At 39.2% G+C, this 15,251-nt stretch overlaps 1 protein-coding gene across 1 annotated transcript in view; it reads left to right on the top strand.

The window, feature by feature from the left end:
• The window catches only part of slc9a8 (solute carrier family 9 member 8), a 65,265-nt gene that overhangs the window by 29,629 nt on the left and 20,385 nt on the right, over nt 1–15,251 (top strand). The window contains exons 5-8 of the mRNA XM_036591263.1: nt 7,295–7,378; nt 7,974–8,075; nt 12,722–12,756; nt 13,601–13,744. Coding sequence (XP_036447156.1) covers nt 7,295–7,378; nt 7,974–8,075; nt 12,722–12,756; nt 13,601–13,744 — 365 coding nt within the window. The remainder of the gene's footprint in view (nt 1–7,294; nt 7,379–7,973; nt 8,076–12,721; nt 12,757–13,600; nt 13,745–15,251) is intronic.

Below are 15,251 nucleotides of genomic sequence, written 5' to 3'. Positions count from 1 at the left end.
ACAAAGGGGCCAGCAGAAAGTGAAGTGGCTAGAATGCCACACAGATGAGCGGAAAACAAGGCGGAAATAATATTAGAAGAGCGTGTGGTCATATGGGTCAATGGTTTTGAGGTACACTTCTCTAATAACAGCCTGCCTTGTGCGTTTACACAGGGCGAACAAATGCATGCGTGCGTATCTAATGGAGAGGATGTATGTCAGGAGCTGTATATGCAAGTGTGTGTGTTTGTGTGTGTATGTGTGTATGTGTGTGTGCACCTAAACGTGCACCTTCCTTTCCCTGTGCATAGGCATGAAGGGCATGAGGTTATGACGTCAGAACCCCCTTCCCCCACATTCTTCTCCTCCTACCTCAGGACCGGCCACTGCAGTGTTGGACATGGTTCCTAATCACTGTTCCCTCTCCGAGCTGTTTGCTTATAGCAGAGCAAAGTAGCACAGTTCATCAGCAGTCATATAAAACAGATATAAAGAAGTCCAGGTTTATACTTGCCTCCTAAAGCGATGCTGCAGTTTGTAGAGTGAGATTTTACGGTTTAAAGATTTAAAAATAGAAATGAACCACTTCTGATGGTGAATTCTGAAGGTGGCAGGTTCTTGAAGTGCTTTGGGGTGTATTTTTTGATGCAGGCTGTTCTGATTTCATTTACTACAGCTAGGAAGGCGAATACCATATTGCAGTTATATATATCTGTAGTCTTCAAATCATCATTAGAATGAAGAGAATGGGTTGCTCAAGACATCACATTTCATGTTAATATAATACAGCCTAAATAAGAGTCACACTAATCCTGGCTCTGTTTATTAGCCCGTAGATCAGTGGCTAAGCTGCACAGGGGTCTGCAACCCAAATGTTAAGAAGAGCCATTTTGTTCTTTCAATAAAAATCAAAGCACTTTGAGAGCTGTTCTAATGTACTAGTGCAGGCTAAAAGTGTGTGCCCCAAGTGTGTGAGCCGCTTTGGGCCTTGTGGTTTAAGGACCCCTGACGCCACTCACTTGAACTGTAATCCATCCCTGTATATGTAGTGATGTAGAGATGGGCATTTTTACTGTTTTGCTGTATGAATTTGCATATTTTTGAATAAAAAATGACAATGCAGAAGCTTCAGTGTTTGTTTTTGCGGGCAGAGAGCAGAAGAGGTGATCTGTACTCTCAAAGCAAGAAATCACTCATGAAATGTAGGGAATCTGGTGAAGCTTCCGCATGAGGGCCACAGAGGTGGAACGGCTCTAGCATGAAAAAGCAGAGCTGACGGGCAGAGAGCAGTGCCACACTGTACAGCGTATGTCTCAGCAGTGAGAATGTATGATACACGCTGCTCTTACAGAGCCCCCTCAAACACACAGCTCCAATATCTCAGCATCAAACATCTTAATACACAGCTCTCTCTCTTTCTCTCTCTCTCTTTCACTGTCTCTCTCTATCTCTTTCTCTCTGTCTTTCTCTTTCTTGCTATCCCTTTCTCTGTCTGATACTCTCTTCTCTCTCTTTCTTGCTACCGGTCTCTTTCTGTCTTTCTTGCTATGTCTCTGTTTTTCTTGCTATCTGTTCTATCTGTTTCACTGTCTCTTTCTCTTTCTTTGATTTCTCTTTTTCTTGTTCTTATTCTTTCTTTCTCTTTTCTTGCTCTTTCTTTTTATGTCTCTTTCTCTCTTTCCTGCTGTCTCTCTTTCACTCTTGCTGTCTCTTTCTTGCTCTCTTTCTGTTTCTTTCTTGCTGTCTCTCACTCTCTTTTGCTATCTCTCTCTCTTTCTTGTGATCTCCCTTTCTCGCTATCTGTCTCTTTCTGTCTTTTTTTGCTATCTCTCTTTCTCTCTTTTTCTTGCTCTTTCTGTCTCTTTCTATCTCTCTCTCTCTTTCTTGCTATCTGTCTCTTTAATTCTGTTTTTCTTGCTCTTTTTCAGTCTCTTTCTTTCTTGCTATCTTTTTCTTGCTCTCTTTCTCTTTCTCACTGTTTCTTTGCTCTCTTTCTTTTTCTGTCTCTTTCCTGCTGTCTCTCTCTTTTTCTTGCTATCTCTTTTTCTTGCCCTCATTGTCTTTCTCTTATTGTCTCTTGTGCTCCCTCTTTTGCTATCTCTCTGTCTCTTTCTTGGTATCTCTTTCTTTCTGTCTCTTGCTGTCTCTACTGTCTGTCTCTTTATCTCTTTCTTGCTATCTCTCTCGCTCTCTGTCTGATTTTGTCTTCTTTTCCTGTCTCACTCTGCCTGTCTTTACTCTCTCCATCACTCCAGAGAACACAGTTCCACTGCTCCACAGCCCAGTGCTGGAGGGCTTTATACCCCTCTAGCCCACGTTTTTCATTGGGCATGGTGACCTCAGGCTCATGTGCAGCTGCTCCATTTTGAAGGCGATGCATTTCTGTAGATTATTATTATTGTTATTTATTCACTTGTAAAAGTAAATACGTAAAAAGAGAAATGCAGTTAGTCGATCGAGTGACAGAATGTTAGGGAGCCCAGTGTTGTTGTCGCTCATTACTGGAGTCGGAGTGGACAGTCTGTAATGTGTGCGCATGGCAGATTGCCTGTGGTTGAAGGTGGAGGTTAAAGGTCTGGGCAGAAGCTCTGAGCAGAAACAGGATGTCAGTCAGCAGGTCTGGAGGGCTAAGAGAGCAGGACATGAGCTCGCAGCATGCAGGAAGAGTAAATGAGTTTGGAATGTTCTGTGGTGATGAGTAAGATTGCTGAGTCTGTCTTTGTGTGAAGTAGAGCATAGTTCAAATGAATGAGTGAGTGTGGTCATGGAAATGAGATCAGCATAGGTTTCAACCCATTTGTTTTATCTGTATAAAACGTTTTTTTTTTTTTTCCTTGCTATTTTGGTGTTATACAGCTGGGGAACAGGAAATATGGCCTAGTACTGTTTTCCCCGTAGGAGCTTAGTTATTTACCACCGTTAGCTCAAATCCAAAACAAAGTGCTCTCAGCCCTACATGACACAGGAAAATTAGGCAATATATACATGGTGGTGCTTTCCTACCTCAGTCATGTTGAGGAGTTTAACGTCATAACACTGACATCCCACCCTAAGTGTAGTAAAGATTTTACAGAGCAAAACCAACTCCTTTAAAATGCCATTTCAAATGTCAGCATGAAGATAACTAACATTTCAAAAACCAACATGAGCATAAAGACTCAATGCAGTTTATTTGGTAAACATTTAACCTGAGCTGTAACGCCGGAACATCCAAAGAAACTTACTTTTCACCACTTATGAACATTTTTCTGTTTAGCTTGTGTCCATCCAAATTCATCAAGATCTTCTGGACAAACTCAAGTTGTCAGAAAGCTGAAAACAAGGGCATAAAGGAGCCCAAATACCATGATGAATGCATTTCCAAGATTGTTAACCTCTATTACAATAGTAATGTCCAATAGCTCAGTATCGTCCTCATTACCGTCTCTTCAGATTGTGTAAATTCCCATTGTTCACTCACATGTCCTTCTCCGCATCACCAGTGACAGACCCGAACATAAATACAAACACATAATCACTGACCGGTCAGAGAAGTGGACAAGCAGAAGTCTGCATTTTCAAGGCTTGTGAAAAACATAACTGTATTAGCTATTCACCATCATCAGCCCAAATTCAATCAAAATCAAATGTTAGCTGCTGCTGATTTTGTACCAATAATATTAGGAATATTAGAGTGCTAATTCACTGATGTAATTGTCAAAAATGATCCTAAAATCATCCATCTTTAGATAGATTTAGATTCTGAATCAACTGCAGGTAGAATGCAAACTGCTGATGTTGAAGTAGCATCTCAAATTCCAATGGAACCTAGATAAGGTGAACATGCAGCCACTCCATGAGACAATTTAAAATTTTAAAGCACACTTTCATCAAGTCCTGGCATGTTAACCTTGTCTGAGTCCCTCTTAAAACCCGCAGAACGTCATTAAGCTACATATTTATGGCTCTAGAAGAAAACTGGAAGAAACTTGGAAGAAAACTGATGTGGCCTAGACTGGCATGTGTTTTAGTCAATTTTACTTTTCATTGATTTCATAAAAGCGGTCGTTCCTGATTCAGTAAGTTCCACTTTATCTGCAAAAGTTACTTTACTGTTTATCTGTGTTTTAGGTTTATTCACCATAAATGACATTAAAAACAGCAGTAAAACCGCTGTGGTTCAAACGAGTAACGTTAGCGTGTTTCAGACTGCTGTGCTCCCACTGAGCTGCGGTGGTTTTGGGATGGATGTTCACTAGTTTAACGATCTGCCGTGCTGTGCTGGTTCGGCTTGTTGAGAATCTGCTTCTGAGGATTCCAGCACTAGACACCTAGCTACTTCAATTAGCTGCGAGCTAAGTGACCTGGCGCTTTTTGGTTCAGGACAAATATTAACAGTATATCGCTTTCACACTGCGCTCAACAAAAACACGCTGAACAGATGAGAACTACAAAGAAACCAAAGAGACACTGTTTATATCAGAAATCGCGAACAGCCTGCAAGCTAAGCTCACTGAGGGCGATGAACATCACTCGTTCGTGATTCACGTAATGTTAGCGGTTAACTTCACTTTTAGACTGGGCTGCATAAATCACGGACATGAACACAAAACACAGCTAACGCTACATTCGGCTGCTACGGAGAATAACAAGGAGCATGGTTTCTTACCTGATACTGCCACAGATCCCTGTTTGACCTTCTTCTCTGTCCATATTCCAGTTTTTGGGTCTCTGTTGACATCCCACAACTCAAATTCGTGTGTGTGTGTGTGTGTGTGTGTGTGTAAAAATAAAGTATTAATAATATTTTTTACTCACAATTTTTGGAATGTTGAAATCATAGCATTGTCAGTTTCAATTTTTTCGAACAGCAGAAAGAGGCCTAATCCAGTTTAATGTAATACAATGAATAGACATTATTTTTAAGATATATTAGAATTTATAACAATTAACCCACTCTTTTATACATTTTAACACACTCTTTCAGCAATGTGCTCACTGGTAATCGAGTTTTACCATCAACAAGCAGGAACTGATAATAAGTCACATATGGCAAAAAGTTCACAGCTGTCTCGAGGTTGAAACTTTCTAGCATGTTGCTGCTCTAAAGGACTTAGAGCTTATCATTTCTGCTTCTACTACTTCCTGCCTGGACTATTGCAGTGCCTTGTTCTTCTGACTTTACTCGTTTTACTTTAATCAGATTAATTGGCAAAAAATGTAAAATTATACAAAAATTGAAAACTAATATGACATACCTTAAAAGTAAGGTATTTGTAAGGATCTAAACCTTTATATAAAGTGTTACTTATTTAATTACAGATAATTGTTGTCTTTTGCCAGAAATTTGCACGTAATTATAAATAATACAGTAATTTTCCTGTAAAAAAAATAAATAAAAAATGTAATTTGTCATTATTGGCAGAATCCTTAAAATAACAGTTGGGCTGTTAATTTACAGATGTTGTCTGTAAGAGTTTTGTATACAATTAAAAAAAAAACAGAAAATTACTATAAAAAATTAAGGGTTGTTTCCTGTAAAATTAGGACCTTTTTTCACAGTGTAACTAAAGAACTGAGAAGTTTTTAGATAATTAAAAATAATGATTCAAATCTGAGAGTCAAGTCGCATAACCGCTGAAGGGACAGAAAGGCGCAGTTAAACCTGTTCTGTGTTGTTAGCTGATAGGCTACCTTAACATTAGCTTAGCAAACAGGCTACAGACCCACAGCCACCCATCACAGTACAGGCTTGGTTCTGAAAATTAGTCAGCAGGCTAAATGTACCGCAAAACAGCTCAGGCTTGTTTATAGCTAACTGGCACTGATATGACACTCTTTTAAAGGATAGTACACTCATTTAGAGAATAGCGCAAAGTTGAGTGATTGATATGGGAGTGAAAGCTGAAGTCAAACGTGTTCTGTGGTGCTTGCAGAGAATATGTGCTTTTAATATGTTTAGCTCTTTGTGTTGGCTGAGCTGCTATGTCAGGTTTTTCTGCTAGCTGCGCTGCCAGAGCATCTCTGGTACTGGGTATATTCTCTCGCTGTGTTCTGGGTAGTACAAAATGCAGCCATAGAGCATACACCCATCAGGCATAACATTATGACCACTTCTTTGTTTCTACGCTCATTGTCCATTTTATCAGCTCCACTTACTATATAGGTGCACTTTGTAGTTCTACAATTACAAACTGTAGTCCATCTGTTTCTCTGCATACTTTGTTAGCCCCCTTTTACCCAGTTCTTCAGTGGTCAGGACCCCCATGGACCCTCACAGAGCAGGTACTATGTGGGTGGTGGATCATTCTCAGCACTGCAGTAACTGAGAATAGTCCACCAACCAAAGATATCCAGCCAGCAGCGTCCTTTGGGCTGCGTCCTGTGACCACTGATGAAGGACTAGAGGATGACCCAACACAAACTGTGCAGCAGCAGATGAGCTATCGTCTCTGACTTTACATCTACAAGGTGGACCGACAAGGTGGGAGTGTCAGGAGTGAGTGGACAGTGTTTAAAAACTTCAGCAGCACAACAAACACTAACACACCACCGCCACATCAGTGTTACTGCAGTGCTGAGAATGATCCACCACCCAAATAGTACCTGCTCTGTGAGGGTCCATGGGGGTCCTGACCACTGAAGAACAGGGTAAAAGGGGGCTAACAAAGTATGCAGAGAAACAGATGGACTACAGTCTGTAACTGTAGAACTACAAAGTGTACCTATATAGTAAGTGGAACTGATCAAATGGACAATGAGCGTAGAAACAAGGAGGTGGTTGTAATGTTATGCCTGATCGGTGTATGTAGCATAGCAGAAAAGCGCTAATGAACAGTAAGCTCAGGGTCACGCTCATATAGATTTAATACAGTATTACTTTTGTCATGTTTGGTATCAGCTAACTTACTCTTGCAAAGAGGTGAAATGTGATGTGACTAGGCTCGTAATGTAAGCTAAGGCGAAAACAAAGGTGAAACCAAATTAGCTGATGGCTAATATTTACTAGCTTTTTGTTAATAATATACCGATCATGTTTTTTTAATGGGCCAAACTGGCTTTTAAAATTTTAAGAGCTTCCTGCTTAAGTAACATACAATCAAATAAAGCACTGCATCAAAAGTGAGAGGCGACTGGCTGTTTAGCCCAATGAGTTGCGTACAGTGATGCTACAATATTTGGTGGTCATGTTATTTACGTCATAAAACTGCAACAGATCATTACAATAAGTTGACTATTGCATGTCTGGAGCAAAAATCTGCTGATTCTAATCTTGGCTATGCATCCTCACACTGAAGTGATTGTGATATTCTCTGTGTCTCTCTTTCTCTCTCAGGAAGAAGAAATGTTCAGACCCAACATGTTCTTCCTTCTCCTGCTGCCACCAATCATCTTTGAGTCAGGATACTCTCTGCACAAGGTGAGCCTTTAGCCTGTGCTGTTTTTATTAAAGGAATTTTGGCCAAAAATTAAAATTTACTGTTTTCCTTCTTACCCCAAATGTAGTCTTTCAGCCAAGGCATGTTTGGTGGCTAAAGTTTCCTGCTTTAGTTTGGAGCTTTGAGACCGATGTAGCTAACAAGTAATGGAAACGAATTCCACACCAGTTAGCATTGTGCAAGTTAACATAGTGCATGTCTGAATTACTGAACAACTGCCTCAAAGATGTGTTAAGTAATCTCAAATAGATTTGCCTCTATGGTGTCTGACACTGTTATCTATAAATATGGACAAAGGTACAGCCAAAATTCAGGTTTCTGCATGGCTGTCGCTCCTGTTTTTAGCTCTGCAAAGCACATTTGTCCGTTTTTATAGATAACAGCATGTCAGAAACCTCAAAAACATTTGATCACTGTGGGATTTATGGCGGAAAAACTGGAGTCTCTTAGAGAAAGCAAGTTGCTTTAAATGGATGTGGACTCATGGACAGATTCACGTCATTTCTAATATCAGCTGATTAGAATGAAAGCTCAGGAGTCAGGGACTGACTCTGGTGCGTCATTCTTTCTCCCCAGGGCAATTTCTTCCAAAACATCGGCTCCATTACCTTATTTGCTGTCATTGGAACTGCTATTTCTGCCTTTATTGTCGGGGGTGGAATCTACTTCCTTGGTCAGGTAATCCTTTTTTATTTGAAGCTTTATTCTGGCGTTTATGAGCAGCAGTTTTCCGTAAGTCTCTGTTAAGCATTTTAAAACCTCAGTAATCACATTTCAGTCCCACTTCAGTGTGCTGATTCTGACTATGTATCTTTTATTTTTAATTTTTGATTAATTTTTAAAGAAAGGATGCACTTTGACATAGGAAGGCCTGAAGTACTATTTGGAAAAGTTTTATATAGGGATGTGGGGTAATGTAGTTTCACCACGTCTGTAATGCTTATTGCCAATTCGGACGACATAAAAAACCTCAATATAAATCATGGAAATGGGAGCAGCTACTTGCACCAGACATGTTCCATGTGCAATATGTTCAGCTGCTCAGTAGAATTTGAATCTTAATTTAATCATTGTTTTTCCTAAACATCTACGTAGCTCAGGGGTTGGTAACCCAAATGTTAAGTAGAGCCATTTTGTCCTTTTGACAAAAATCAAACCACTTTGGGAGCCACATTTTTTTTTGTTGGTTTTTTTTTGGATTTTTTCCCCAATTTAGTTGTCTCCAATTCCACCCACTAGTTAGGACTCCCCCAATCACACGATACTATTAATGCTAGGAGGGTGAAAGCAAACACAGGCTTCCTCCAAGACCTGTGAAGCCAGCCACCGCTTCTTTTCGAACTGGCGCTCACGCAACGTCAATGGACAGCTGAACGTGCTCGGAGGAAAGCGCCAAATGCTAGATCTGTTACGTCAGCTAACAGACACCTGCGCTGACTAGCATGAGTGATGGGGGGAGAAGGAGGGGCCATCCTACCCACCCAGAGAGAGCGAGGCGAATTGCGCTCTCTCGGACTCCCAGCTACGGACGGCTCCAGCATCACCAGGGTTTGAACTCGCGATCTGCTGATGATAGGGCCAATGCTTAAACGGTTGCGCCACTCGGGAGCCCAGCCACAACATTTTATGTCTATTTTATTGAAGTAACATTTTACCATCTTGGCTGTAAACATGTCTCAGTATGTGCTAACATGCTAGTATAGGCGAAAAAATACAATAAATATAAAAACAAAAATGTAGACTGTGCTCTGCTTTAAGCTTTAGCACAACTAACGTTATAGCTGCTTTTCTCGCATCTCCGGCAGGAAACTTTTCGTCAAATGTAGAACAGTTTCTTCTAAAATGTCTCTCAGCATTTGACTTTTTACAAGGCTAAAGTCATCTTCTCATTTGCCAGTTTCAGTTTCCTGTTCCACCTTTTAAGGCGGAACGGGAAAATTTGAAAAAGCTGGCGAACAAGAAGCTGACTGCAGCTTTGGTACTTTTTAGTGTTTGACAGTATCTTGTTGCAGATTAAACGTATCAGGAAACCAGCTGAGTGCTTATAAATGCAAATAAGTCAATTCGTCTCCAAATGATCAATGTCCGTCTGAAATCTTTCTCTTTGCCATTTCATTAGCTACTAGCTCATTGAGTCTGTTATCTGCGTTGCTGTATGACCAGCAGTCTGCGCGCCAATCTTCAGTGTTAAATGTTGGTGAATTAGCAGTTATACATTAATTCCAATGTTTGTTAAGCTGTGTTAGAATGATCAGCAGTGTGATTGGTGAGGGTAATGCTTATGTAAGTGCTACCCAAGATTTGGACCGCCAGTTTAGTTTGAACAAGAAGAATTTTGGCAAACTTTGGTCATCCAGTGGACATTGGAAAGTTATTCACATGACATGCTGTGTACATGTGTATTGTGTGCTCACAACACAAGATTAACCTTCTTAGAAAGAAAACATGAATTTAGGTTCGCTGGGGCTTGGAATGTGTCATCATCATTGTCAACAGTTACATTCTGGCGCCTCAGGCATCATTTAAGGTGGAACAGGAAAATTCAAACAAGATGGTGAATGAGAGGCTGACTTCAGCCTCGTAAAAAAAATCAAATATGAAGAGACATTTCACAAGAAAATATTTTACTTTTTTGGAAAAGTTTCCTGCCGGAGATGCGAGAAAAGTGGCTATAGCAGAGCTAAAGCTTAAAGCAGAGCAAAGAAAAGTCTGCTTTTCATTTCTGTTATATTTTTTAGCCTATACTAGGACATTAGCACATACTGTGTCTCATGACACATTTTTACAGCCAAGATGGTAAAAGTGACATAAAATGTTGTGGCAAGGTGGTTTGATTTTTATTGAAAGGACAAAATGGCTCTTCTTAACATTTGGGTTGCGGCCCCTGGTCTAGCTTGTCCACCACCTGGACCGTCAATGACCTTCTTAGATTATTTGAAACTAGCTACCAGCAAAGCTGGTCTTTGGGGTTTTACTCCAATTCATATCATTTTAAGAACGCTCCTTACTCATGATAAAATCACACTAGCACACAGTCTTTAGTGGGTTATTGCTTTATTTCATGATCCATGTGGTTGTTCATTGTTCAGAAGTACTGACCATACTCATCATAGTCAGTAAGGCATATTGTGACATAATCTATCACAAAAACGATAACAAATCATCATATTTTCCACAGCTAATTGTACTTCACAACAATGCACTGTCCTGGGAGTGGGCTGACCCAGTGCTCAGTGGTTGTAACTGTGTCCTCTGCATTGTGCATTGGAGACTTTGACCCATGACATTTAATTTGAGAAAGTAAATGTAGGTGTGCCTGCATATGTCTCATGGAAAAAAATGATCGTTTCAGTCATGATATACAGTCAGTGTTATGTCACTACAGTATTCTGCTATTGTATCTCCTGTAAGGCCAGAGGTTGATGTCCTAGGGTTACATGGGATGGCCATTATTTCCTTCATAGGTTAGAAGAGGTTAAGATGGTGCACTGATAACATGATAACGCGCGGCAGTAAATTGTAATGGACTTTGTAAGGTGTGAGAAGTAGACTGAAAGATCTGTTAGCTGTTTCCTCCTTACAGGTTATTGCTGAATGTCTCCTCTGTTTATGGTCAGAGACATCTGATCATTTAAAGCTGGAAATAATTTAAATTATAAGGGGCAATTGGACCCGAGCACATTCATACCTAATGTACTATGTGTTAAACAGGGTTTCCCATTCCAGACTTTCTGTCTCAGTGGGACTCCCCCTGATAAATAAATCAAATAAATAAATGCTTAATGGTTCTGCGGCTGTCTAAAGTGCTCTAAAGGAACATTCGATGTTAATTATCCATAATTTAGTGTGATGTTTCTTCCTGTGAAGCTAATTTTAGGAAATTAATCCAGAACTCCCCAGGCACTTTAGAAACCAGTTAGCTGTGAATTAGTGGACGTGTGATTTAGCAACTTTGTGATTAAGCAACTGAATACGTCCCGTAATAGAAATGCAGAGGAAGAAAGGGTGAGGGTGGTGTGTAACCAAAAGAAAATGTGAAACTAACATCCCTTAAACTAGAACAGATGGACTCGTTTGCCTCATTGTTGAGTTTAAACATGAAGGTTTTTCCCCGTTTACTCCATACTCCCACACATCCATTCCCAGAGTTAATAACCCTCACTCATTTCCTCTCAAATGATGTTAGGAAAACACTGTGTGACCTTTTTTGTGGATTGCTCTATTCATATTCCTGTACATACATAAAATAATGCTAATATGTTAGACCTGCACAACTTCACATGTTACAAATAATGCGGGGTGTGTGTGTATATGTTTGTATTTATAATTTATATGTGTGTGTATATGAAAAAAATGACCAAAAAACCTGTAGAGCATGAAAAATTAAGTTAAATAAGAAAATTAACATTGAGAATTCATCATATGTGTATTTCAAATGTGATGACAGAATCTCGAGGCAGATAACTTGACAACAATGGTTATAAACACACAATAAACAGATAATAATAGTATAGAATTTATAATTTAAGAACTTAACATACTGTGGTGTGCAAAAGTTTGGGAGGCTCAAGTCAAATTACATGTTTTGTAACACATCCCCAACAGAGAACACACTTCTGTACGTTTCAATGCGGCTACTGTTTATTGGCTGACTTTAACATGTTCGAGAAAAATAAAACATAACATGGAGCCAATTATGTTAATCGGACAGTTTTACCTTCTTTAAACTTTCCAAACTTTAGTAATGTATTCTGTTACAATAGTTAAACATATTCAGAAAACATTCTGTGTACATTTAGAATATCTAAAGTCTAAAGGTGGTGGATCAATGGCATTGATTTTGGAATGTTACAATCGATTATAATAACCTTCACCAGAGTTTGTAGCTTTTTTCTGTTGATTAATATTAATCATCACGACCCAAAGAAATGGCAGAAATGTCAAGAAACACAACACACACCAATATCTTTTCATCAAATTCAAATCATAATAAAATATCTCCTCTTCTGCTTACAAACACAAGTTCAACACTGTTTCTCCACTTGTTTTAATGGGCAGAAATATTCATATGAAATTACAATGTTTTATTTTTTCTAACTATGACCCAGTATTAAAAGAGGGGAAACTGTAGGAGAGGACAAGAAAGACAAAAAAATGAAAGGAAGAGTCTCTCTCCTTTTCTCTCTCCTTCTCTCTCTCTCTCTCTCTCTCTTTTTCTATCTTTAGAGGTATGGAGATTTGAGGGTGTTCTGTAAATAGTAGTTTGAAAATAATTTCAGCTTCATAACGTACATATTTTTAATTGTCCATGTTTTTCCCCGCAGGCGGACGTTATTTACAAGATGAGCATGACCGACAGGTGAATGCCTAATTTATTTTTTTTTACTCTTACGTATTTACACGGATCAGGCATAACATTATGACCACCTACTTTGTTTCTACACTCATTGTCCATTTTATCAGCTCCACTTACTATATAGGTGCACTTTGTAGTTCTACAGTTACAGACTGTAGTCCATCTGTTTCTCTGCATACTTCGTTAGCCCCCTTTTACCCTGTTCTTCAGTGGTCAGGACCCCCATGGACCCCTCACAGAGCAGGTACTATTTGGGTGGTGGATCATTCTCAGCACTGCAGTAACACTGATGTGGTGGTGGTGTGTTAGTGTGTGTTGTGCTGGTACAAGTGTATCAGACACAGCAATGCTGCTGGAGTTAAGCGTAGAAACAAGGAGGTGGTCATAATGTTATGCCTGATCGGTGTATATTGTCATACACTTAAGTTTGGGCATCCCGGTTAAGTAACGTTTTGCTGGTTTTTTAAGTGGAAAAAAAAGTGAACACATCCTCTGCAGAGAACACACTTCTGCACATTTTAATGCACAATTACTGTTTATTTGCTGGATTTAAAATGTTAAACTTATGCACTAAAATGTGCAGAAAAATGTCATTTGTTAGTGTGTCTCTGTAGAAGATGTGTTAACTTATTTTCACTTAGGAAATCAACAAAGTATGTAATCTGAATTTGAAACAATCAGCCTGTATTGCAATTTATTTTTTCAACTAAAGGTCACTGCATAATGTAGGTGCTTCAGTACTAATAGCATGGTATGTTAAACCTTCTGTATAATTATGTTCCTGTTATGTGATTCTTGTCTGTTCATCTCTCTCTCTTTCTCTCTCACTTTGTTTTTCTCTCTGCAGTTTTGCATTTGGCTCGCTAATCTCAGCTGTGGATCCTGTGGCCACCATCGCTATCTTTAACGCTCTGAATGTGGACCCTGTGCTGAACATGTTGGTTTTTGGCGAGAGCATTCTCAACGATGCCGTGTCCATCGTGCTGACCAAGTACGTTTTCCTCTTCCCTGTCACATGTAGGCGCTAGGACAGGACAGGTGTATCGTTTGGCAGATGTGTACTGATACACATATTTTCAGGGTTGATTTGATTGTTGATATTTTATGTATTAACAATGTCTTGATTCTGCAGAGTTCTACACTTCACAGATTGGTTTCTCTTGAAAAATTCCAATTTTATTATAAAACAAAATATTGCAAAGTAGCAAAACAGTGCTCTTATAAAACAACTGGGTTAGAAACAGGAACATAAACCACCTAAACCTACAGCAAGGTGAGACATCCAGGGGATCCTAGGGGGTCCAGGACCTCCTAATTAACCTCTTGGACCTTCTAAATGTCGCAAAATCAAAATTCCTGAAATGCCTGAAAGTAAACTAACTATGACACTATGCTGTCTCTTTAGGGAAAAACAAACACTCCACACAAACTCGGGAAAAGGTCATCGTTTAGCTGCTTCACCCATAATCGTCGAGCTTCTATCTTTGGTATTCTTAACTAACTATAGATGCAATGCTGGTCTGCCTCAGGATGGCGCGGTAACAAAATGGTTCACCCAATTGGTCCTTCATAGCCTAGCAACTGTAACTATGCCTGGGATACCTCTGAAAAACACGTACACTATGGTGTAGCACTTTTCAGCATACTTCCCAAGAAACTGTCATTTACTTCTCAAACTGAAGACTCAAGAGGAGATGTGTAAGATCTTAGTTTATATGTGGAAGAGCGCATTACCAAACTAGAAATAGCTGGCAAGGAAAAACAGTACATCACATTTTTTTGTGAAAATCATACAAGCATGTTATAGCATTGTTTAAAGCCCTATATTTAAATTGAATGGGGTCACAAAAACATAAATAAGGCGTACTTTGGCCTTTTTAAAGTATAAAAGTTATTCAAAATAAAATAGAAAACAAAATAAGTTTCCATCTCTGCCTCTAATGTAATGCAAATTGCTAATTTCTGATGATTTCAGTGCTTTAATGCAAGTCCTTATGGAGAGCGCTAAGTACCCACTCTATCCCTTTTATTACAGCCATACAGTCTGAGCTGGTAAACTGGTGAACACAGAACACAATGATGGTTAAAATAACAGAAACGTGGAAAGACCTAACCTTTAGCATGAGGATAGAAGGGCATGCAAAACTTTATGTGAAGGGTCCTGATGATAAACAAAACTAATTAACAGAAACCAAACCAAATTGCTGGAACGATGAGAAGCTGTGTTTCTTCTGCAGTTTCTGCAGTTTATTTGAGTTTAAGAGATTTTACAGTTGACAACTGATAATCATTTTTGACAGTTTAAAGTAAAGGGCAATTTGACAAATTGTCATTATGAAAAGAGCAGAATTGGTCTTGTTCTTGATAGCAATTTGCCTTGTATCTGTGTGTCAAAAGATTGTGAAATGTATTGCATATTGTGAAAATGTCTTCAATTTCTGTGATGTGATATTTTTAACATATTGCCCACCCCTTAGAATCGATAACGATAATAAAAT

This window comes from Colossoma macropomum, unplaced genomic scaffold, assembly GCF_904425465.1.
Source record: "Colossoma macropomum unplaced genomic scaffold, Colossoma_macropomum, whole genome shotgun sequence".
NCBI classification, from domain to species: Eukaryota; Metazoa; Chordata; class Actinopteri; order Characiformes; family Serrasalmidae; genus Colossoma; species Colossoma macropomum.
This window is presented reverse-complemented; position numbering and strand designations above follow the sequence as displayed.